Below are 23,026 nucleotides of genomic sequence, written 5' to 3' on the forward strand. Positions count from 1 at the left end.
ATTCTTGTTTAAATGACATTTGAGTATTAAAAATGATTAGTAAAATTAGATACATTCATTGCTGTGTGAATCAATATACTCACCCTGCAGGTAATTTCAGGCTTCACTAGATACAGGAGTGTGGGGGGGGATTAGTGATCATTCAAGAGCATTAGTGACATCAGATACTGATGTAAGAGTGAGGAGGTCTGGGGTTCGGTCGGTGTTCCAGTTCATCACAAAGGTGTTCAGAGGGGTTGAGTCAGAGTCAGGGCTTTGTGCAGGACACTCGAGTTCTTCCAGTCCAACATTAACACACCATGTCTTATGGAGTCTGTGCTTTGTGCACAGGTACGTTGTCGTTCTGGAACACGTTTGAGCCTCTTAGTTCAAGTGAAGGGAAATGTTATAGCATGCAGAGACATTAAATATTCTGTTTGTGGAAGAACCACATAGTGATGTCACTAAATGTAAATTTCAGGGGCAGGTGTCCACATACTTCTGAAGATACACATCACGTTACAGTGCATTTGGACATTCAGCCATTCCTGCTGAGACCATGGCTTAAACTATATCAAACTATTTGAAATGTTAATTCTATATCTGGCGCACCAGAGCGCATCAAAACAAACTTAAATGGGAAATTTAGCACTTCAATAATAATTCAACCGCGTGTTGATGCCTTTGTACGACAGCGCCCTCTGGTGTTCACGTATAGGTTCATCAGCTGAGCACTAAACAACACTAGCATTGTTTTTTATTTAGTTATAAACGAGGAAGCATTTGGAGCAAATTCCTGGGAAAATATGAGGAAAAATTGTGCATTATTTTGGATGTATTCATATATTTCAGAAACATTACTTTTCCCTTACAGTACGTGTTCACTTTAAGAAAACACACACACACACACACACACACACACACACACACACACACACACACACACACACACACACACACACACACACACACACACACACACACACACACACACACGACGGACATGATGAGAACCGTTTGCACGGGTCATCATTCAGCTGAATTAAAACACAACATCTTCACTTCTATATGAAAGCGGTGAGTTGTCTAATCTGGGCTTTACCCTATTGTATTGTCTTCTCTACATCACGTCACATCCCTTATAGCCATTAGCGTTGCTCTGGTAACACATTAGCAGCTTAGCTTAGCATAGCTAGCTAGCTTTCTTTTATAAGAACGTAATGTTGTCCGCTGTTAAACGTTACGCAGTCTAAAGACTAAAGTACTAATACTAACCCTGACATTATGAGGGCAACAATGTTGTGTGTTGTGTTTATTTACCTCCTAATTTACCCAATGCTATCTATTTAGCTAACTACTTCATTCGGCTATGCAGCTAGCTCTTAGCTATGTGCTAATTCCCTGACTGGACATAGTGTTCGAAAGCAGACGTTTTTATACTGCATTCTTTTTACTTGTTACTTCATTTCGGTCAAATAGACAAACAGAGTCTCACTCAAGTCAATCCTGATCCAGTGGGGTTTTATAAAGCTTGTTAACGAGCGAATCGTTTTGAAGACGTCAGCATTTTTGTTCAGTGACTCTGTGTGTGTGTGTGTGTGTTTGGTAGCTTGTTTGCTTTCTTCCTGCACTGTTCATCATTCATTTTCTCTGCGTGATATCATTAGAATGCGTGTTTGTATCAGTTAAATGATGGTATCTCACTTCTTTTCTTAATTCAATGGGATTTTCGCTAATTGGTTGTTTGTAGCTGAAGCTAAAGGTCCTTGTGGTAGAAGTCAGAAGCTAATAAATAGGTGGTGCAATGAATGAGCGATTGTACAGAGAGGAAGTTCAAGCTTCCACGCAGGCAGGATTTAAAGACTTGACTTCAGCTCTAAAGGAACCAGACTGAAGTTTTGGCTGTTAAAATGTCTGATTTGATTAAAAAATTGTTCATAGTGTTAAAGATGTGGGACCTGTTAAACGTTTACAAAGAACAGGACGGTCTTTGGTGTGTCACTGTCTCAGGAACAGATGATGAACTCATGTCGATCTTTAAAGAGTCTCAGGGTCGATGGAGTAAAGTCCCAACTCCGACCTGGTGTTAGGACGCCGTGTCAGAAGCGACTGCATGGACGATTGGAATTGGGTTTGTACTGTAATGATATAGATATGAAAAGTCTTGACTTGAAATCGGGCATCCTTGAACTTGTGCGTAATGCGGTGCATTAATTGTCAGCCCGATTAGTGCCGTCGTGACCGGTGAGAAGCAATGTTCTGCCAAAGTTCTGTCACCAAAGTTCTGTTAAAATCTCATTATATGCTCTCACATAGTGACTCACAGGGATAAAGCGACGAGAGATCATCCATCATCGCTCGACATGAGCGACAGCGTACGTTGACAAACTAGACGTGGGCATGTCCACGTCAGTGGCGTGACACACTTGAGAAAAGTTCGGCATTACATTTTATTGCTTGGATTTTTTATACGTTCGCTGGCATCAGAAATACTTCATCAGCTTATAATAGCTGGCTAACAGCAGTGTCATGGGCAGAAATGATGACTGCTTAAGAGTTAGAGGATTATTACTGTATAATCTCCAAAGTGCACTAATAAGGCAGGTGGGTGTAATAATGTAATCAGGAAGTGAACACAGCCCTAACAAACGCATTTCACATTCACATCCATGGCTTAACCCCAAAATAATATTTGGTGAGTGATACTCCGTTTCCGTTGGTGGAACAGACGGATGTTTCCTGACAACACATTTACATTTACAGCATTTGGCAGACGTCCTTATCCAGAGCGACGTACATAAGTGCTTAAATCTCTAACATTGAATACATTAATGCTGGTTCACTAGGTTACATACTTAAGATACCATGAGTTTAAAACGTTTGTTCAAAGTTACAATGAAAGTGTCAGTTTTTTTTTTTTTTTTAATGCAAAAGATAAGGAAGGAAGCGCTAGTTGTAGTGTTTCCTGAAAATAGCCAGTGACTCGGCAGTCCGGACCTCTAGGGGAAGTTCATTCCACCACCTTGGTGCCAGAACAGAGTAGAGTCTTGTAGTATACTTGCCTCTTACCCCGAGAGATGGTGGAACCAGTCCAGCAGTGCGAGGAGTGATGAGGGCTTTGAGGTAAGAGGGAGTTGGTCCATTTGTGGTTGGTCCATTGTGGCAGCAGCGGGGTGGTATGTGAGAACTTAGGCAGGTTGAAAACAAGCCGGGCAGCTGCATTTTGGATCATTTGCAGAGGACGGATTGCGTTCATAGGTAGACCTGCCAGCAGTGCGTTGCAGTAATCCAGTCTAGAAATGACAAGAGACTGAACAAGTACCTGAGCAGTCTGTGGACAAAAATAGCCGAATCCTTCTAAGAAACCGACATGAGCGAGTCACATTAGCAACATGAGAGGAGAAGGACAGTTGATTGTCCATGGTTACCCCAAGACACCGTAATCCAAAAGGTGTCAGTAGTTAAACCTACAATTGTAGGAAAAAGTTTACATACATCAAGGCTAAAGAGTCTATGTGTTTTGTCTTCTAGACCAGTGGTCCCCAACCCCCGGTCCACGGACCGGGCCGCCCAAGAAACATTAAATTGTTTCCATTTTATTTACTGTGGTTTATTTGTCTCGGGTTTGTTCGACTTTCCATGGATGAGAGGTTAACCGGGAGCTGAGAGACGTCACCTAAAGCCGCACCAATACGGTATGCGCAAAATATCATGCTATCAGGCCGTGTTTAGGTGACGTCAAGCGGCAGTGGTGTTGTAGCTTTGGTGGAGAGAAGGTGTGTATTGCCCTTCTCTCTGTTCACCGGTACTTTGTCATGTTTAACAGTGCTTGGTGTACGTGTATATTGTGTTTGATCAAATTTAACCCGCAAATTAGCAAAAATGAGCACGAAACAGACGTCGTTAGAAACTCTGCCGGTGTTCTGGATTAAAGTCATGGCGGAATATCCTGAACATTGCCACCACAGCCCTTAAATCCCTATTGCCATTTCCGAACATGCTATCTGTGTGAAGCGGGGTTTTCTGCAGTGACGGCAACCAAAACAAAATCACGGAATAAACTGGACATAAGCAACACACTTCGGGTGTCATTGTCTTCTGTTACCCCAGAAGGAACCGTCTAGTTGCAAAGAAACGAGGATTCTTGTTGATTTAGCGTTGTAGTGAGTTAAAAAGGCATGTTTAAATACAATTAAATTAAAATTATTAATTTTAATTTAATTGTATAGCCGCCAACCGCCACCCACCACCCCCAGCGGGCCGCGGTAAAATGATCAAACTTTGACCGGTCCGCGGTGAAAAAAAGGTTGGGGACCACTGGTCTAGACTATTTACTTTTTTTGTTGTTGTTGTTTTTTTAATAAGATGTTGTTTCAAAAATACAGTAGCTAAAAGACAGGTTTTTTTTTTCAGATTTTATTTACTATATCAGATATTCAATGGCTCATACATTAATGTTGACAAACTCTTTGTTGGTATTCAATGGCGTTTTTTTTTTTTTTAAATTACTTCAAACACTTACTGTAACCTTCCAAAAACTTCTTGAGGGCTTTTTCTGCTTATTCCTAAGGACAGAACTTACGTAAGTCCCCTTTTTTTTGCCCGGACATATTTTTGTCTTCTAACTGTTTTGTTACAACTTTGGAGGTGTACTTAGGATCACTGTCCCTCTGCAAGAGCCAATTGTGACCAAGTTCTGCCTGACGTCTGGAGACTTTCATTCAAAGAAATCTGTTGTGAATCGATTCTTGTTTAAAAAAAAAAGAAGAAGAAGAAAAAAGGACCTCTGATGTGAACAAAGTAAATGCTGTGACTGACAAGAAATGTCTGATGACATGAAATTTGTGTTTTGAGAGACTAATACATTTTTACCTCAGCCGTAAATGATAGTTTTGCGCTATGACTGAAGGTTTAATGTGGACACCGAGTTTATATGTAGCACGGTTTTAATAATTGTTGGATGTTTCAGTCAAGTCAGTTAATTGCTTCCAGTTAAACGATATAATTTCTGTTCTCTTGACTTTAGCTGTGTCCCAAATGATGTACAAGTACTCTACGCATTATACTCTACGCCAGTGGTCCCCAATCTTTTTTCGCCACAGACCGGTCAATGTTTGATCATTTTTTTCCGTGTCCCGGTGGGGGTGGGAGTGTGGCGGCTATGCAATTAAATTAAAATTAATAATTTTAATTTAATAGTATTTAAACATGCCTTTTTAACTCACTACAACGCTAAATCAATGAGAACCCTGAGCTTGTTTCTTTGTAACTAGACGGTTCCATCTGGGGTAACAGGAGACAATGACACCCGAAGTGTGTTGCTTATGTCCAGTTTATTCCTTGATTTTGTTTTGGTTGCCGTCACTGCAGAAATCCCCGCTTCACACAGATAGCATGTCGGAAATGGCGATAGGGATGTAAGTGCTGTGGTGGCAATCTCAGGGTATTCCGCCATGACTTTAATCCAGAACACGACGTCTGTTTGATCAAACACAATATGTCTGTTTGAGCAAACACAATATACACGTACACCAAGCACTGTTAAACATGACAAAGTACCGGTGAACAGAGAGAAGAGCGATACACACCTTCTCTCCACCAAAGCTACAACGCCACTGCCGCTTGCAGCCGCTCAGCTCCAGACGTCACCTAAACCCGGCCCGATATTCTTTTCTCCTTTTTTTTTTATTTATTTGAAAGGGACAATGCACATCAATCAACATTTTTTACATTTCATGTAAATGTGCCAGAATTAGATGAAGAGCTATTTTTCATCTGCAGTCCCTTGATATTATGCGCATGCGCGGTATTGGTGCGGTTTAGGTGACGTCTCTCAGCTCCCGGTTAACCTCTCGTCCATGGAAAGTCACACAAACCTGAGAGAAATACACCACAGTAAATACAATGGAAATAATTTAATGTTCCTTGGGCGGCCCGGTACCATCCGCGGTCCAGGGGTTGGGGACCACTGCTCTATGCAATAAGCAACTGAACATTTTGTTTTTTTGTTCTTTCTCGTTTTATTTAATTTATTTTTATAACTAGCCAAAAGTATAAGCCGTTTCTCAGTCGGTGTCAAACAACATCAGGTGCATATTGCTGCATATTGCTGCTGGCTTTAGAAGAATTTTTAAAATGCTAAAAAATAAATCACACAGACATTTGTAAGACAGTTTTAAGACTTCTTGTCTACCAGAATGTCATCAGCCAGCTTGGATGTGACTTCTCATGCAGCGTCAGCACACGGTAGCCTCGCCCTTCTTCTACTACGTGAGCAAAGCTGCCAGAGTACAAAGTGTCCAACAGTCCACACTTTGTTTTCGCACGAGTATGCGATCTGGGACCTTATACGTCATTCTCAATGCAGCATGCCCCCGGTATAGCATTACTAACATTCTACATGTATATTAAAAAAGTCAGATTTCACTTAGATTTAAATAAAAGGGTTTTGTTTTACATCATGCAGTGATCCTAAGCTGTCAGTTTTTACACATCAAACGTTGTTTTGTGTTGTTCAGAAATGAGTCCAGTAGAATTAACATAATTCTATAATATGAAATGGAATTTTCTGTAATAATTTCTCTAATTTAGTCTTGAGGTTTTTTCAGTCATAAAACTAGACTGGTAGTTTCCGTTAGCTGACCTCGGAGAAAAGTCCTGGACGACACATCACCAAAATTACAGCAAAAATTCATGACTCTTTATGGTCTATTTCTTCCCCTTCATGCACTGGTGTAGAGTCATGTTGGTGTCATGTTGCTACAAATGTTAGGAGCATGTAATTGTCCAAAATGTCTTGGTATACTGAAGCATAAAGAGTTACTTTCACTGGAAATAAGTGTCCAAATCCAACCCCTGAAAACAACCCCACACCATAATCCCCCTCCACCAAAAGTACACTTGACACAATACAGTCAGGCAAGTACAGTTCTCCCGACAACCACCAAACCCAGACTCGTCCATCGGATTGCCAGATAGAGAAGCGTGATTCGCCACTCCAGAGAACACGACTTCACTGCTCTAGAGTCCGGTGGCTTTACACCGCTGCATCTGTCTCTCTTAAAGCTTGGAGGCAGCCGCTCATCCATGGAAACGCATTCCATGAAGCTCTACACACCATTCTTGAGCTAATCTGAAGGCCACATGAAGTTTGAAGGTCTGTAGAATTGACCTGGCCTACCACTTTTTGGCTGAGTTGCTGTTCCCAGTTGTTTCCACTTCCTTATTATACCACTAATAGTTGAGCTTGGAATATTTATTATTTGGCCTGATTGAAGGTAACGACGAGACAGCTTACAGGGAGGAGATCCAGCACCTAGTAGCATGGCGTGAGGACAATAACCTGGAACTTAAGACCAAGGAGGTCATTGTGGATTTCAGATGTGCTGGCAATCACACTCATCCTCCAATTTACATCAACGGAACTGCTGTTGAGCGAGTACCTAGCTTCAAGTTCCTTGGAATACACGTCTCTGAGGACCTCACCTGGTCTCTGAACAACTCCATCCTGATCAAAAAGGCACAACAGCGCCTATATTTTCTGAGGAGACTTTTAAAAGTCTCGTCTGTGCTACAGGATACTGGAGAACTTTTACCACTATACCATTGATTGAGTATCCTCGTAAGCGGTATCTCAGTGAGGTATAGCAGCTGCACAGCTTCAGACCGTAAAGCCGTTCAAAGGGTGGTGAAAACCGCCCAACAAATCATCGGTATTAAACTACCCACCTTGGAGGACATTTTCAAAAAACGTTGTTTGCAAAGGGCAAGGGGCATCATCAAAGATCCCTCTCACCCCAACCACGGACTGTTTACACTTCTCCCGTCGGGCAGACGCTACCGTTGTCTCAGAGCCAGAATAAACAGACTGAAAAATAGTTTCTTTCTTTATATATATGATGTATATATGCATAATGACATTCCTTTTGTACAGCTATATCTGTCATACCACTTCATACTGTAACATACTTATATAAAACCACACAGTATATAGCCTTATCCAGTTATATGTACATTACTACACCTTCTGTATAACCTCACACCCTTATTTATTACACTGCCACTTGTAAATAAGCCATCTATGCACTTCTGGTTAGAAGCTAACTGCATTTCATTGGCTCTGTACATGTACCTTGCATAATGACAATAAAGTTGAATCTAATCTAATCTAATTTAGTCAGTTCTCAAAAGTTTGTAAAAGCAGTCCGAGTGCGAAGGTGCTTGTGTTTATACACATGTGGCCGTGAAAGTGATTCCAACACATTTTGGCAATACAGTGGTGGTGTAGCAGAGATTAAAATGAGTCTCCTCGTTAGAAGATGAATAGCAACAGTAAGAGAAGCAATAATCCTGCCATGTTGACTTTACACACTTCACCTGAAACACAAACACAGCGGCTGGATTACTGTATGTCGTTATTATGCAAATATCCCGATACACCGTAGGTTGGGCGGAATAGCCGGTTCACCTGCGTGTGCAGTAATAATCTGCTCGAGCACATCCGTGTTACACCTGGTGGGTGTTTTACATTCAGCAAATACATCTTAAAAACCAACGGGAACAATAATCCTGATAATACCATGGATTGTGTTCCAGTGTGAAAATGAAAGGTTTAGACACAACTTTCCTCTACTTTGTCGCATACTTGCAGGTGTGTGTTGGAGATTATTCTGTCTTTCAGCCGTCAGTGGTGACATGAATAAAGTCCTTTCCTGTGTGTTTTTTATGACCTTTGTTTTAGAGCAGATATAAAAGCAAGCTAGAGACATCAGTCACCTGCTATTGAATGAAGGACCTTTCTCCAGCCTTCAATCCTAGATCATAACCACAAAAGAAGAAAAGATATTCTAAAGCAGGTAAATAGACATTTCTTCCCATTTTTGCAGCATCAAAAATCCACGTCTGAAGTTTAATTAATATATATATATATATATTTGCGTTCTTTTCCTTATGTAATGATTTTCCTTGTGTTCCGTACATGTACGTCAATATCACTGTGGTACAATGAACATGGTCTGATCTGAAAATGTTTTTTTTTTTTCTTCCCCCTTTTCTTCCCAGCCTTCCTCTTTCATGTATCTCTCTCCGTCCTGTTCTATTCCCACTTAGCCCCTCCTTCTCCGCTGTGAGTGTTTTCTTTGTCTCTCTGGAGGTGTACAGTAGTCAGGCTCTGCCATGCCCAGGGCGTGACCCATCGTGTCTCCTTCTCCTCCTCCATCATGAAGCTGAAGCAGCGTGTGGTTGTGTTGTGTGGTGTGCTGCTGCTGCTGGGCCTGGCCAAGCTCTTCCTGCTGGACGGAGGCGAAGGCTCGGCTGCCAGCCGGCGTGACCTGCGTGCCTTCCGCAAGATGGAGGCGGGCTTAGCTCTGGCTAAGAATGCCCGTCTCACACACACATTGCAGTCACCCTGGGAAGTGGCGGCACAGTGGGTGGGGCCACGTGAGGTTTACCCTGATGAGACACCTGAGCTGGCCGCCGTCCTCGGCGCCCTGACCAGCACCCGTATCCAGAGGGCGGACGTCGGCTTCAAAGGAACCCAGCTGAAAGCACTTCTGGTGCTGGACGGAGGACAGAAGGTGGTCTTCAAGCCCAAGCGGTAAGAGGATGGAAGTTGAGACGGTCGTGTCGGGCTATTTTCTTGCTTTTAAGTAGGATTGTGACATTTATATAATTTTCATATCAAGAATTACACGATCCTTGATCACGGTTTGCAATATTACAGAAATTTAGTATTTAACTGTTTACCTGTAAATCATCTTTGTTTAACCAAACATGAATGACAAACTTCACCCTAGAAGGAAATATATAACCGTTCATAGCTAGGAATGCTTTCACAAAGCACTTTATTTGGAACGCTGTACTAATACTGAATAAGAGCCTCCCACTTTGCTGGTGTGAATCTCCAGTTCGACCACATCCCAAAGGTGTTCTTTTAGACTCTTATCCGGTGACTGGGAAGAGCAGTGAACAACTTTGCACTCATCATCATGTTCATGAAAGCAGTTTAAGACGACTTTTGCTTTGTGACGTGGCGCATTATCATGTGGAATCAGCAACAGTACTCAAATCTGCTTTGGCATTCAAGTGATGGATTATTGTAATTACTTTGGCCCTGAGTGTGCAAGAATCTGCATCACAATCCCATTCCGATTGGGTCCATGTTGGCGCCAAATTGTGCTCCTATCATCTGTGTGAAAGCCAGTTTCATCAGACACAGCTGTGTTTTTAATTTTTATTTTTTGTTATTATTTATTTATTTTTTACCCCAGTCTTTAACTGTCCAGTTCTGATGAGTCGGTGCCCATCGCAGCCTCAGCTTTCTGTTTATGGCTGACAAGAGGAACACGTCGTGATCTTCAGCAGTCATAGCCGATCCATCTGCAGAACTGCTGATCTCTGCATGTTTTTTCTTTATTGCGCCATTCTGACTAAACCCTAAAAAATTTTGTGTGTGAAAAATCCCATGAACTCAGCAGTTATAGAAATACACCTGGCACCAAAAAAACTCTGCTGCCTGAAAATGATTCGATCATAATTTACTTCTGTGGCATGGAGCATTTTATTCTATTGTCATTCAGTGGTTTATTCAATACAAACATGGAAGTACTTGTAGTAACGTGTTCGCTGGCGGTGTGTCTTTAATAACATCTGTAGCAGGGTTTCCCGCAGAAAATTTGTTGAGTAAGGCGGGGCAAGGTGGGGCGGGGCCCGGGGGCGGGGCTTCTTTGTGAGATAGACCACAGACTCTGTACTACGTTTAATTATCAAAAACAGGCACGTGTAAACTAGCTAGCAGGTGAAGAACTCAAACAACAAAATCACCCGCTAACTTAGTTTAAATTTGTAAGAACTATAGACTAATACAATAAAAGGCGTAAATAAACCCAAAACATAAGTCCACTTACAGTTCTCACTGACACGCATTTTATCAACTGGCTAGTTATCCTCCTGCCTCATTTCGGCCGTGTGGCGCGCGTGCACGCTCGCGGTATGAAGCGTGTCCACGCTATTCTCCGAGATGCACTTGACGGCCTTTTGTGCAGCGGAATTTTTTTTTTTTGGACGACCTAGTTAAGGCGGTAGGGTTTCCCATCTTAGGCGGGCCGCCCGAACTGCAAAGTGCTGCGGGAAACCCTACATAGTTTCATTAAACCAACGAGATTTTCATTCCGCAGCCATACTGAACATACTGTACAGGTCTCTTCTGGCTATGGGTGTTATTTCCGAGTGTTGTTACAGACGTAAGCTAACAGCTGAAGCCCAGACTGAAGCCCAGGTCCACCAAGCTGTCACTGCTGGGCCCCTGAGCAAGGCCCTTAACCCTCAGTTGCTCAGTTGTAAGTCACTCTGGATAAGGGTGTCTGCTAAATGCCGTAAATGTAAACAGATGGGACGTTTTAAATATAGTTTAATAATTGTTAGATTTTCTCTTGATGTACATAATAATAAAAAAAACAAACACTGAACCTTTAAAACGGGGCATTGCAGCCATTAAGAAGCAGTTAGGAATTATGTAGGGAAGATAACTGGAGTTATGAAGTTATTACATGCGTGTGTTTTTATACACACACAATATTTACTAGACCAGGATCTGGAGGACATTATAAACTCAGCCACCTTTATTTTTTGTTAGACACGACGTCACTCTGCCATTCAGATGATCGGATAATCTGCACTAAATCATTGACACTTTTTGCCGTCCAGCAGCATTTATAGTGCACATGTATTGCAGTCGGCTTTGTTAGGAGTGGAAGATGAGCGCTGTTATGTTGTTTAACTAAGCAGCCCGAGGCATGTTCATGTAATGACTCTGTTTCTAAAATATTTTTGGAATTTGAACTTGATCTTTCGATGCTTTTAGTACAGTAGGCTTGTTCTACATTGACTGCGTTGCAGTGGTCTGTATATAGATGAGGTTTAATGCCGGTGTTTCTCTTTCACAGGTACAGCAGAGATTATGTGGTTGAGGGAGAACCTTACGCTGGCTACGACAGGCATAACGCAGAGATCGCTGCCTTTCACCTGGACAGGTGAGACTTCCACGTATGCAAATCAAATACATAATAGACTACTTTAACATAAGGTTATTGCAGGGGAAACAGATCGAATGGTCAGTGCAACAAATGCAAAAACAGAAGGCGAACCGGGGCTGATATTTGCTTGTGTTAGAGATTAAGAGGAGTTTTACGCTGACAGTTTAGGCTGAAACAGGGAACTGTTTGTGTGAAACACTGGTAATGTGAAAGCTGCCACTTTAACCTGGAAGCGCAGCCTGGTACAGACCCCACGACTGCCTCTAGGAGGTGGTGTGAGTTTGGTAATAATGGAACCGTGGCACGATTGCTATGAATATGAACCAGCTCATACTCGGGTCTGCACTTGTTCAGGATTTAAATGAACCTGTGTTTGTGTTTTAGCCAATGATGATAACATCGGTTTTAACAACACTGGTAGCATGAGCGGTAGGGCAACGTTGTGTGTGAGAGAATTGAGGAGTCGTAATGCACATAATAGCAAATATATAATAATTCATGCAAATAAAACATAATAGTGTGTATATGTATATGCACAGACACACACACATAAAGTGAGTCCATATGGTTGTGTTGTCCTTGAGAGTTTGTGATAAAGTAAGCTGAACACCGGGGTTTGATAGAATCAAGAATAAAATCCTAGTCTAGTCAATGCTGCAGGGAACCAGGAACAACCACACTCTGATTCGGACCCCAGCAAACGTGACCAGTGTGACAACCATCTTAGTAGCTAGACTTTACACCAGTTTTATACAGATGCCACATGCACAGTCTCTTCCTCCTCTACAGGATCCTGGGCTTTAGGAGAGCACCTCTGGTGATGGGGCGGTTTGTGAACCTGCGGACGGAGATAAAGCCTGTCGCCACAGAGCAGCTTCTGAGCACGTTCCTCATGCACGGTCAGTCTCACTGTCTGTCAAATTCAACCGAGGAACCAAAAGTGCTAAAAACGATCAGTACGACAGATTCAGAGCTGATAAACCATGAGGCAATAATAATAACATACATTTTTAAAAAGGTATCTGGTACATGGTGTGTTATCTCGTCACTCATTTAGAACAGAACTTATTTCACTGAGACTTAAGTGCATATAACAAAAAGGTTCACAATATGGAAAATAACATGGTACCACGGCTCCACAGTATTTTTTGTCAAAGTAATTTGTTTTATATGACCTTTTATACTACAACTACCATCTCGATAACTCGATAACTAAGGCTGCTTTTTAATGAGAGAAATGACTTTAATAACATTAATGCCATTGTTTTAGATTTAGCGAGAGCAGTGAAATCAAGTGTGTATGTTGTCAGCACAGTACACACACACACACACAGTGGTGCAGGAGCCGAGCTGTGAGGGATGAGAGATTACTCGTTTTAAAGAGCTAGGGTAGTAGAATAGGGTTAATTTTGTTTCACTGAACACTGAAAAAAAAAAAGAAAGAAAACCGAAGGAAGAAATGAACAGAAGAAATGAATCTGATAAAAGTTCTCATCCATCGCTCGCTCACTCGCCTGACATCCCGTGACTCCTGGTCTGTGTGACTGCGGCTCAAGCCGAACAGAACAGACGAGCGGCACTTTATAAATGTATGGCTTCATAACTTGTCCGACTGAACTAAATTTATTCCAGAGATGTCTTTTTCACACTAGTTCATTTGAGGGGTTGGAACAAATCGCCCTGTGGGCCGGATCCGGTTTAAACAATGGTAATGGGTATAATACAGTTTTGTCTAAAAATAAAACAAACATTTTAATCTGTACAGTACTTCAACGTGTCAGCCAGGCTGGGATAGACGGAGACAGATTGTGTATCATTACCTACATCATGACTCGACATGTTTGAGACCAGACAAGCAGCAACAGCAGCGTAAAGATTTCCTTCATTTGATTCGCATACCTTCATCATAAACTTCTATATGAATCTAGATCTGCCAATCGTATCGATGTTGTGCACTAGAGGGCAGTGTCACATATACATATGATGATGTACAGAAAACAACAGAAGCTTTATGATGAAAAAGCTCCAATTTTATAAAGCATGTATCAGTGCATCGTATATGAAGGCACCTGGCAAAAGAAATATACCCTCTTGTGTCCAGGCAACAAATCGACACGGTAATCCGTGCCTTTATTACATCTCGACTGGATTACTGTAACGCAATTTATTTTGGTCTTAGCCAGTCTTCTCTGTCTCGCCTTCAGTTGGTCCAAAATGCTGCTGCGCGTCTTTTGACTGGTTCAGGGAAGTATGACCATGTAACACCAATTTTGGCCTCACGTCAGTGGCTGTCGGTGTATTATAGGGTTAAGTTTAAAGTGCTTTTATTCGTTTTTTAAATCTTTAAATGGTCCGACCCCGACATACCATACGGAACTGCTTCACCCCTACAGTCCTGCCCGTTCGCTTAGGTCAGCTGATCAACTGCTGCTGGACACCAAAGGGTAGAGCATAGAGGAGACCGAGCTTTCTCTGTTGCTGCTGCTTCTAGGCAATGGAAAATCTGTTTAGTTATTTTAAAAAAAAATGATTGAAAACGTATTTCTGTTCCCTGGTTTTTATTTAATTCTGATTTATTGCTGTTATTATTTTTTGTTACTATTTAAGTCTTTTATTATCTGTATTTTATGAGGTACAGCACTTGGTTGTTTTAAAAGTGCTTTCTAAATAAAGTATTTATTATGATGATGATGATGATGATGATGTTCACACTATAACTGAGAATCATTTGAGCTGATTTCTCCCCCACACACACACACATCTCATGCACATCTCCACAAGTTTTTCCGAATAGTCACTTTGCTGTGTTTGAAATGTAATGTGATGTCACAGCAGTGCTCGTAATTCTCGCCTATTTAGTTCCTTAAACCCAGATGAAAACACAATATCCTGTCACGATCTACTGTATACACCGTTTTAGAAAAGCAGCATATGCTTTGATGCGCATTGTTACACGCTCGTACAGAGCAGTGAAGTATGTGGTTTCGCCTTTAAGCCTGTGCCGTACATAAACCCCTGTCTCTGTTTTTCTCAAGATTAAGTGTGCATTTTTTTTTATTTTTTATTTTTTGCAGAAGTATCAGTATGATTTATCCCAGAGATACAAGTTGAGGTCACGGTTGTTCCACTGGGGTTTTGCAAGGGGGTTCTTGTACGCTTCAACACCCTGTATCTAAACAGCAGCTGTACAGTCAGCTGCTCATAGTTAAAACCTCAGGCAAACCACAAGGCCTCAACTATGTCCAGGCATATCCCTTCTTAGTCTATATACTTAATGTACTGAGTACTGAATTTTTATTTTTCTGAGCACGTTTAACACATTTACAGGTTAAATTTGGTCATTTCAGAGCTTTCTGCTGCTTGTAAGCTAAATAACAGTTGCAGTGGGAAAAGTCTGTGCGTTGACCTCCAGATAACCCCACAGCATCTAGGTTAAAACTGCATATACCTTACACTTGCTTTTAAGGAAAAGGACCCGAGCGTCTGTTTTCAGAACGTAAATCTGACCATCACGTATCTTCATCGATAAAAGTTCATATTGTTTGTCAGTGCAAAGGTGACAAACCAAACTTTTAGTGATGCTTCTAAAGCTCCAAATGTGGTGTGTATCTTTCAGGACAAGTTGTCTCAATATTGAGTCTCCTTTAAAGCTCTCTTGGGCCATGTCCACACTAACATGTTTTTGTTTGAGAACGTATATCGTTCTCTTCGTTTTGGCCTTTCGTCCACACTAAGATGCCGTTTTAAGTCGACGGAAATGTAGCCGTTGGGAGACGCTGAAAACGCCGTCTTCGCGTCTTAGTGTGGACCGTGAAGACGGAGGCTTTTGAATACCATGAGCATTTTTAGTCATGTGATGCAGTCGAAAGCAAATATACACCTAGTGGAAATGACTCAGGTCGAAGGAGCTGTAAACGTTTTTATACATTTCAGTGTGGATGAGCAACTTTTGAATCATCACAGACATGATGTGATGTGTTTTATTTTGAGATCATACTGTCAGTGGAAACAGCATCACGATTTCATCCTTGCATAAAGTGAACAAGAAACTGATTAGCCTGAACAAGTAAGTCAGAATGAGTCTGAATAAAAGCGTTGTGAAATGTCTAGATGGGATCTGTTTTACAGGAATGATCTAGAAAGAAACTACAGAAAACGTACAAACCTCAGAGCTCAGGATTGTATTGGAGACCTGCTTCATGCTACATCAATGTGCTGCACTATAATCTTGCAGGCAGTGACATGTTGCTTTCACTGTCCGGTGTGGTTCGGTTTCTATTGGCCGAAAACAGAATTTATTTTTTTTGTATTGCTTGAAGTAAGACATGTACAACAGACAGGCATTAAGCCAGGAGCCCTTTTTACTTATCTTCAGTTTCCGAATTGCATAACACTGTTTTGTTGTTGGCTGTGCACAGAAATTTCTGAGGGAAAATAACTGCGAAGTTTTGAGACAAAACAAAATAAGGGCCGATTTCTGATCATTTACGTCTGAGCATGTAAAGACACAGGTGCTCTTATTGCTGCCACCTACATACTTTCACACAAAGTTCACACAGCCTGGAATGGAAAGTGGCCAAAGCAATGGAAAGTTCCCCGTTTCATTGTAGGCAAAACGTCATGAGTGTAACTTTGTTAAAAAGTTGTGGGGAAAACAGAAATCATGCCTTTTTTTTTTCTTTCTTCAATTATAAACAAAGTGATTTCTCAACTTTTCACTTGTTTTGTTTGAAGTTTGTCGTTCAGATCAGTTCACCTAGGGTTTAAATCCACAGCTATAAAATACCTGGAAAATTCTTTTCGGGCGAGGCGAGTTTTCCGTTCAGAATCCTTTGGCAAGAAATCGATAACCACAAAAATCTGTTTCAGATTTCGGGTACAGATGAGTCGAGACATGTTTGATTGATGAGCCTGAATAAGGGAAGCATCTAGACAAAGCCGAATCTTGATTAATGATTATTTTGTAGGCTGCTATACTCTTTCTGATTATCCACTAGTGTCTTATATGGATTATGTAGAAATTTATTTTGGCAGTGGTGTTAAAAGCATTCATTTATTCCTTTATCGATCATCAGTAACACAATCAATATAGATAATTTGTTTATCATACAATCTCAGCAAAGCCAATCCAACTACCAGCTTGTTTTTGTTCGTGCTAAGCAGTAGCACTATATACTTTACATCTTTTCATTAGAATAAAGACACTTTTGCGGTCATGCCGGCTGAATCGTTTCAGTTTGGGATGTTTATGCTATCGCACTGATGTAAAACTGGTAAAAACACTGATAAGGTTTGTCGTCACATTTCCTGCTGTAAACCTCTATAGAAACAGAGGAGGTTACCCGCAGTACGTGGGTGGTCCATCAGTGCCCTGCACTTTTTTACCAATACAGAGTTTCAAAATATTACCAAGTTCTTTATTGGTTTAATGGCATTCGGTGCACCAGGCTGCACTGGAGGCAAAGTTTCATGACCGAATACGCAGCAAAAGATATTATTATTATAAAAGGTGTTATAATTGCAGTGATTAATACTAACTGTGTGTGATCTCTCTCCCTCGTAGGGAATAATACATGCTTCTATGGGAAGTGTTACTACTGCAGGGAGAGTGAGCCGGCATGTGCCGAGGGAGACATCATGGAGGGATCAGTGACGCTCTGGCTCCCTGATGTCTGGCCACTGCAGAAACACAGACACCCCTGGGGACGCACATACAGAGAGGGCAAACTCGCCAGGTACACACAACAGTCGCTATTAGGGAGAAACTATGACAAAGTAGGATAATGAGACTGAAAACGTAACTTAAGCCCAGCAAATACCGCACATAAAAACACGACTTAATGACAACAAAGACCCAGGAGAATATAAATAGACCAACAAATCAGGAACTAATACAAAAGAGGAGCGAACAGATTCAACACAACCGGGAGCTAAACCAGTGATGTGACCAAGTATGTGTGTGTGTAGAGAGTGGGGGGTTTGCAGTCCATAGTGCCATGAGAGCGTGCAAAAAGTTAAAGGTGTGTGTGGTGCAGTGTTGTAATGTAACGGAGTACAAATACTTTGTTACTGTACTTAAGTAGAAATTTCATGTATCTGTACTTTACTTCGCTATTTAAATTTATGTCAACTTTCACTTTTACTCCACTACATTTCCTTTATAAAATGTATACTTTTACTCCGTTATATTTCCGCTAAGCATCTTCGTTACTCGTTACTACAAAATAAAATCTGAAGAAATGTGTGTGACTGCAATAAGGGAGGTTTGGCGAATCACTGCTCCTAGATTGTATTTCACAGCTCCGCGCGCTCTACGGAGAAGCACAGGTGCGTACAGTCAGCAGCGTGCACGCGCAGTCAGAGCTGGAGGCGTTTATCTATAACGTTAATCGGCGGAAAGCCGCAAAGATGGCAACCAAAAGCAGTGAAATGTCACACTTCTTATTACCAGAGTTGTAGCACAAACAACATATTAATGCAAACAATCCATTCAATACTAAATAAAAATAACATTTACTGATTTGGTCTTTGTCTTGTGAATATTAGTTTATTAATGACTGCATTCATTGGACACACTGTTTGTAGAGAATGCACACATACATGAACTGATCTGATTCAAGACTGGCATCATTACATCATGCATAAAATTTTGGTGTCCACTTTTGCCATTTTAAATAATACCATAACTTTTGGCTTACTATGTAGTCATATAATATATAATATAAAACTCTTCTTGTTTTAAATTCTCACTGAGGGCTAAAACCCCTAAAGATGAAATCCTAGAACTGCCCCTGCTCTTATGCCTACAGAAAATCACTGAAATTTTACTTTTTACTTTTACTTCAAATACTTAAGTACATTTAATATCAGAAAATGACTTTTGATACTTAAGTACAGTAAATATCAGATACTTTAAGACTTTTACTTGAGTAATATTCTAAAAGGTGACTTTCACTTCTACCGAAGTCTTTTTCTAGTACGATACTTGTACTTTTAATCAAGTATTGCTTTATAGTACTTTATACAACACTGGTGTGGTGTGATTGTTCAGAAAGAGTCAAATGCAGAATGCCGCTCTTCATCGCAGAACCTCTAGTCTTGCTGGGCGTAGCATCTGTTTATTTCATCAGTTTTTTTATCTCTTGTATTTGATTTTGTGTCTGAGCTAGGTGGGAGTATGATGAGAGTTACTGTGAAGCTGTGAAGAAGATGCCTCCATACGATGCCGGTCCACGCCTCTTGGACGTGATTGACACATCTATATTTGATTACCTGATCGGCAACGCGGATCGACATCACTACGAGAGCTTCCAAGACGACGGCGGAGCCAGCATGCTAATTCTGTTGGACAATGCTAAAAGGTGACGAGAAGAACAGATGTTTTATTTGATTAAAATGTTTGCAGTGTTGTAATGTAACGGAGTAAAAATACTTTGTTACTGTACTTAAGTAGAAATTTCACGTATCTGTACTTTACTTCGCTATTTAAATTTGTCAACTTTCACTTTTACTCCACTACATTTCCTAGATAAAATGTAAACTTTTACTCCGTTATTTTTGCAATAAGCATCTTCGTTACTCGTTACTACAAAATAAAATCAGAAGAAATGTGTGCGACTGCAATAAGGGAGGTTTGGCGAATCACTGCTCCTAGATTGTTATACGCTCCGCACGCTCTATGGAGAAACACAGGTGCGTACAGTCAGCGGTGTGCACGCGCAGTCAGAGCTGGAGGCGTTTATCTATAACGCCGGCAACCAAAAGCAGTGAAATGTCACTATTCTTATTACCAGAGTTGAAAGCACAAACAAAATATTAATGCAATATCAATATTAAATAAAAATAACATTTATTGATTCGGTCTTTGTCTTGTGAATATTTGTTTATTAATGACTGCATTCATTGGACACACTGTTTGTAGAGAATGCACACGTACATGAACTGATCTGATTCAAGACTGGCATCATTACATCATGCATAAAATTTTGGTGTCCACTTTTGCCATTTAATAATACCATAACTTTTGGCTTACTATGTAGTCATATAATATATAATATAAAACTCTTCTTGTTTTAAATTCTCACTGAGGGCTAAAACCCCCTAAAGATGAAATCCTAGAACTGCCCCTGCTCTTATGCCTACCGAAAATCACTGAAATTTTACTTTTTACTTTTACTTCAAATACTTAAATACATTAAATATCAGAAAATTACTTTTGACACTTAAGTACAGTAAATATCAGATACTTTAAGACTTTTACTTGAGTAATATTCTAAACGGTGACTTTCACTTCTTCCGAAGTCTTTTTCTAGTACGATACTTGTACATTTACTCAAGTATTGCTTTCTAGTACTGTATACAACACTGAATGTATGGAACTGGAAATAAGTGCGTTTTCTTGGTTTGCAGTTTCGGGAATCCATCTCTAGACGAAAGAAGCATTCTGGCTCCTCTCTATCAGTGCTGCATGTGAGTGTCCAAATACGTACCTTTTTTATCATATTTATGAATGAACTAAAGAGTAAAAAAAACAGTTTCTAACGTTTTAACGAGCCGATAATATTACGAATGGATTGTATAGGTCAGACTTCGCCCTGACGTGGTGATATAGTCAGATTTGTAATCTAAAGTCAGTATGTGGGAGTTTCCTTATGGTACGGTGTTATGCATAGGACTTTCCGAGATTTTATGTCTAGCATTTGGCTTTGTTCCAAACAAACAGTTCAGACATTTTTTCATTTAGTTTAACTGACTTTTTTACACACGCAGCTATCTATCGTCCAATAACTACAGTTTTAACTGAACCAAACAAATGAGATCTGGGTATTTATTGTAACTGAAACATAGCAAAAACCTCAGTTTTAGAAAGTACATTTTCAACTCGAAGAGTATTTTAGCATCGTAACTGATTAAAAACTGATTTTTATTTTATTTTATTTTATTTTAATTTTCTGTAAAGTTTGAACTTTGTGGTCAGTAGCAGTGCAGTTAGAGATTTTATTATTGAGGTCGCTGGGCTTCTGATAATGACTCAGAATATTAGGCTTCCAAGAAGTTTGAAAGTCAGTAGCAGCAAACAGGACACAAGAGCAGGCTTATTTTTGAAAAAAAAAAGCTTTAACAGTCATTTCAACAGTCACCTATTTGTTTCTGCCCACTCTTCTGGTTTTTTGTGTGAGCGCAGACATTTCTGTATATGTGATTTGTGTGTGTGCTAGAAAGTGAGAGAGAGAAAAAAAAAACGCTTTATCACTTAATGCCAACAAAGAATCATACAGTGTTGCTTGGCAGTCATTTTTCCTTTCTGCAGCAACACCCACCCCACCCCACCCCACCCCACAACCCCACCCCCCACCGCCCTTTTTTTTTTTTATCTTGTACATGTGCGCTTCTCTCTTTATTTTCTACAAGTTAATAAATGCCGAGCTGTAGTGGTGCAATTTGCAAGTGCTGCATACAGTTTCTTCTCATAATGACTTTCTTGTTCTCACTTTCTCTTGCTCCTGCTCAGTGGTGTTTCTGTTTCTTGCTCACACTCACAATTTCTCTGTCCCTCTATCAGGGTCAGAGTGTCCACCTGGAACCGGATAAACCTGCTGAAGGGCGGCGCTCTGAGTTCAGCGATGCGTCAGGCTACGGCCCATGACCCTGCCCACCCCGTTCTGAATGAGCCTCACCTGGCTGCCCTCGACCGGCGTCTCAGCAGCGTCATAGCCAGCGTACGCCAGTGCATCGAGCTGCAGGGCGCAGAGAGCACACTTATCGAAGACCGCATGAACCTGCCTCACCCTTAAACATAGAGAGAGAGAGAAAAGCGACTGAGAAAAGAGAGAAGGAGGGAAGGTAGCATTTTGAATTGAATGCTGCCTGTCAGTGCATGCCTTTAGAGGCTCACTTCCTGCATTTACAGCATTGCAAGAAGACATTAAAAAGTTGGGGTAGTTACTTCAACGCAAGCAGGAAGTTGTCTCGTAACACATTAACAATGATGCAGACCCTGGCTTCTTCACAAACGACAAACGTTATTTCCTTGGACTTCCACACACATGTGCACGCACACACACACACACACACGAGAGCTCTCCCCACACTCTAATCTAATCTATTTCTCTTCCATATTTTTTCAACATGAACCACACAGTCCAGATGTCCACCCATTCCCTTGTAACATTCTTACCTTTTTTCCGTCTATGAATTTCTCTCTCTCGCTGGTTCCAGGGTTAACATTCGGCCTGTAACGTTGAACATACTCGGGCCTGTAAGGGCTCAGGGACATTCCACAGAAGCCGTGGGGGTGTTTGCAAGCCTGGGCTGCTACTGTCACCAGTGAAACTATGTCACTGACATCATAAATCAAAGCATCGACAGACTATCTAGCGATTGTCTGTCTACACGCAGATTGTACATAAGCAACTATTTAATGATGATTTTGTTAAAGAAACGAATGATTTAAAAGATTAATGTTGAGAGTTTACTATGCAGGGTCTTATTACCGCCTGCTTTCAAATGTGCAGTACAATTTCTGGATATAAACGGGTAGTGGGTGGAAGAAGCTGCTACTGAAACTCAAAAAGAGGATGGAAAGAACAATATTATGGAAAGCTACAAACAAGAAGGAGTTTTTCATACATATCCCTGAAGGGTAGGTGTGGCTACAGGTATTCATCCCAGCCAAATTGGACTGCTACCTGATAGTGATCGAAAGACCAAGAGAATCTAATTAAACAAGGGGGAACGTGGTGTCACTCCTGTTTGTTTGGACTAAAAGGCTACAGCCAGATCAACCATTTCCAGATAAGAAATGAGGGTCCCTGCTCATTGTGTGAAGATCTTTTGAGCATTAAAACAAAACAAAACAAAAATGTAATATTCAGTGTTTCTTCTCATTTACAAGACATTTTTACAAGACAATTTCTACCTCATTTATTTATCTCGGTAAACCGTGTATTCGTCGGTAGAAGGTCTCATGCTGTCATAACGAGTGAAAATGATCTATATCGTTAAGATGCAGCTTG

The 23,026-nt window shown here is 40.8% G+C and overlaps 1 protein-coding gene across 2 annotated transcripts; it reads left to right on the forward strand.

The window, feature by feature from the left end:
* Window positions 1-899: 899 nt before the first annotated feature.
* fam20b (FAM20B glycosaminoglycan xylosylkinase) lies at window positions 900-22,878 on the forward strand. Of its 2 annotated transcripts, none has more exons than XM_027171251.2 (9): window positions 900-1,056; window positions 8,725-8,834; window positions 9,040-9,574; window positions 11,922-12,008; window positions 12,801-12,910; window positions 17,575-17,746; window positions 19,181-19,372; window positions 20,421-20,480; window positions 21,574-22,878. In XM_027171251.2, the coding sequence occupies exons 3-9, from the start codon at window positions 9,198-9,200 to the stop codon at window positions 21,803-21,805; spliced, it is 1,230 nt and encodes a 409-aa protein (XP_027027052.1). In that variant the 5' UTR covers window positions 900-1,056; window positions 8,725-8,834; window positions 9,040-9,197; the 3' UTR covers window positions 21,806-22,878. The 2 variants fall into 2 exon arrangements, with proteins under 2 accessions (XP_027027052.1, XP_027027053.1); XM_027171252.2 differs by having other exon boundaries at window positions 902-1,056; window positions 8,720-8,834.
* The last annotated feature ends 148 nt before the right edge of the window (window positions 22,879-23,026 follow it).

The sequence above is a fragment of the Tachysurus fulvidraco genome, chromosome 16, assembly GCF_022655615.1.
Source record: "Tachysurus fulvidraco isolate hzauxx_2018 chromosome 16, HZAU_PFXX_2.0, whole genome shotgun sequence".
NCBI classification, from domain to species: domain Eukaryota; kingdom Metazoa; phylum Chordata; class Actinopteri; order Siluriformes; family Bagridae; genus Tachysurus; species Tachysurus fulvidraco.

Coding starts and splice junctions, on each gene's coding strand:
- fam20b (XM_027171251.2), top strand. CDS start 9,198: ATGAAGCTGAAGCAGCGTGTGGTTGTGTTGTGTGGTGTGCTGCTGCTG. Junction 9,575..11,921: donor GTGGTCTTCAAGCCCAAGCG/GTAAGAGGATGG, acceptor TCTCTTTCACAG/GTACAGCAGAGATTATGTGG. Junction 12,911..17,574: donor GAGCACGTTCCTCATGCACG/GTCAGTCTCACT, acceptor TCTCCCTCGTAG/GGAATAATACATGCTTCTAT.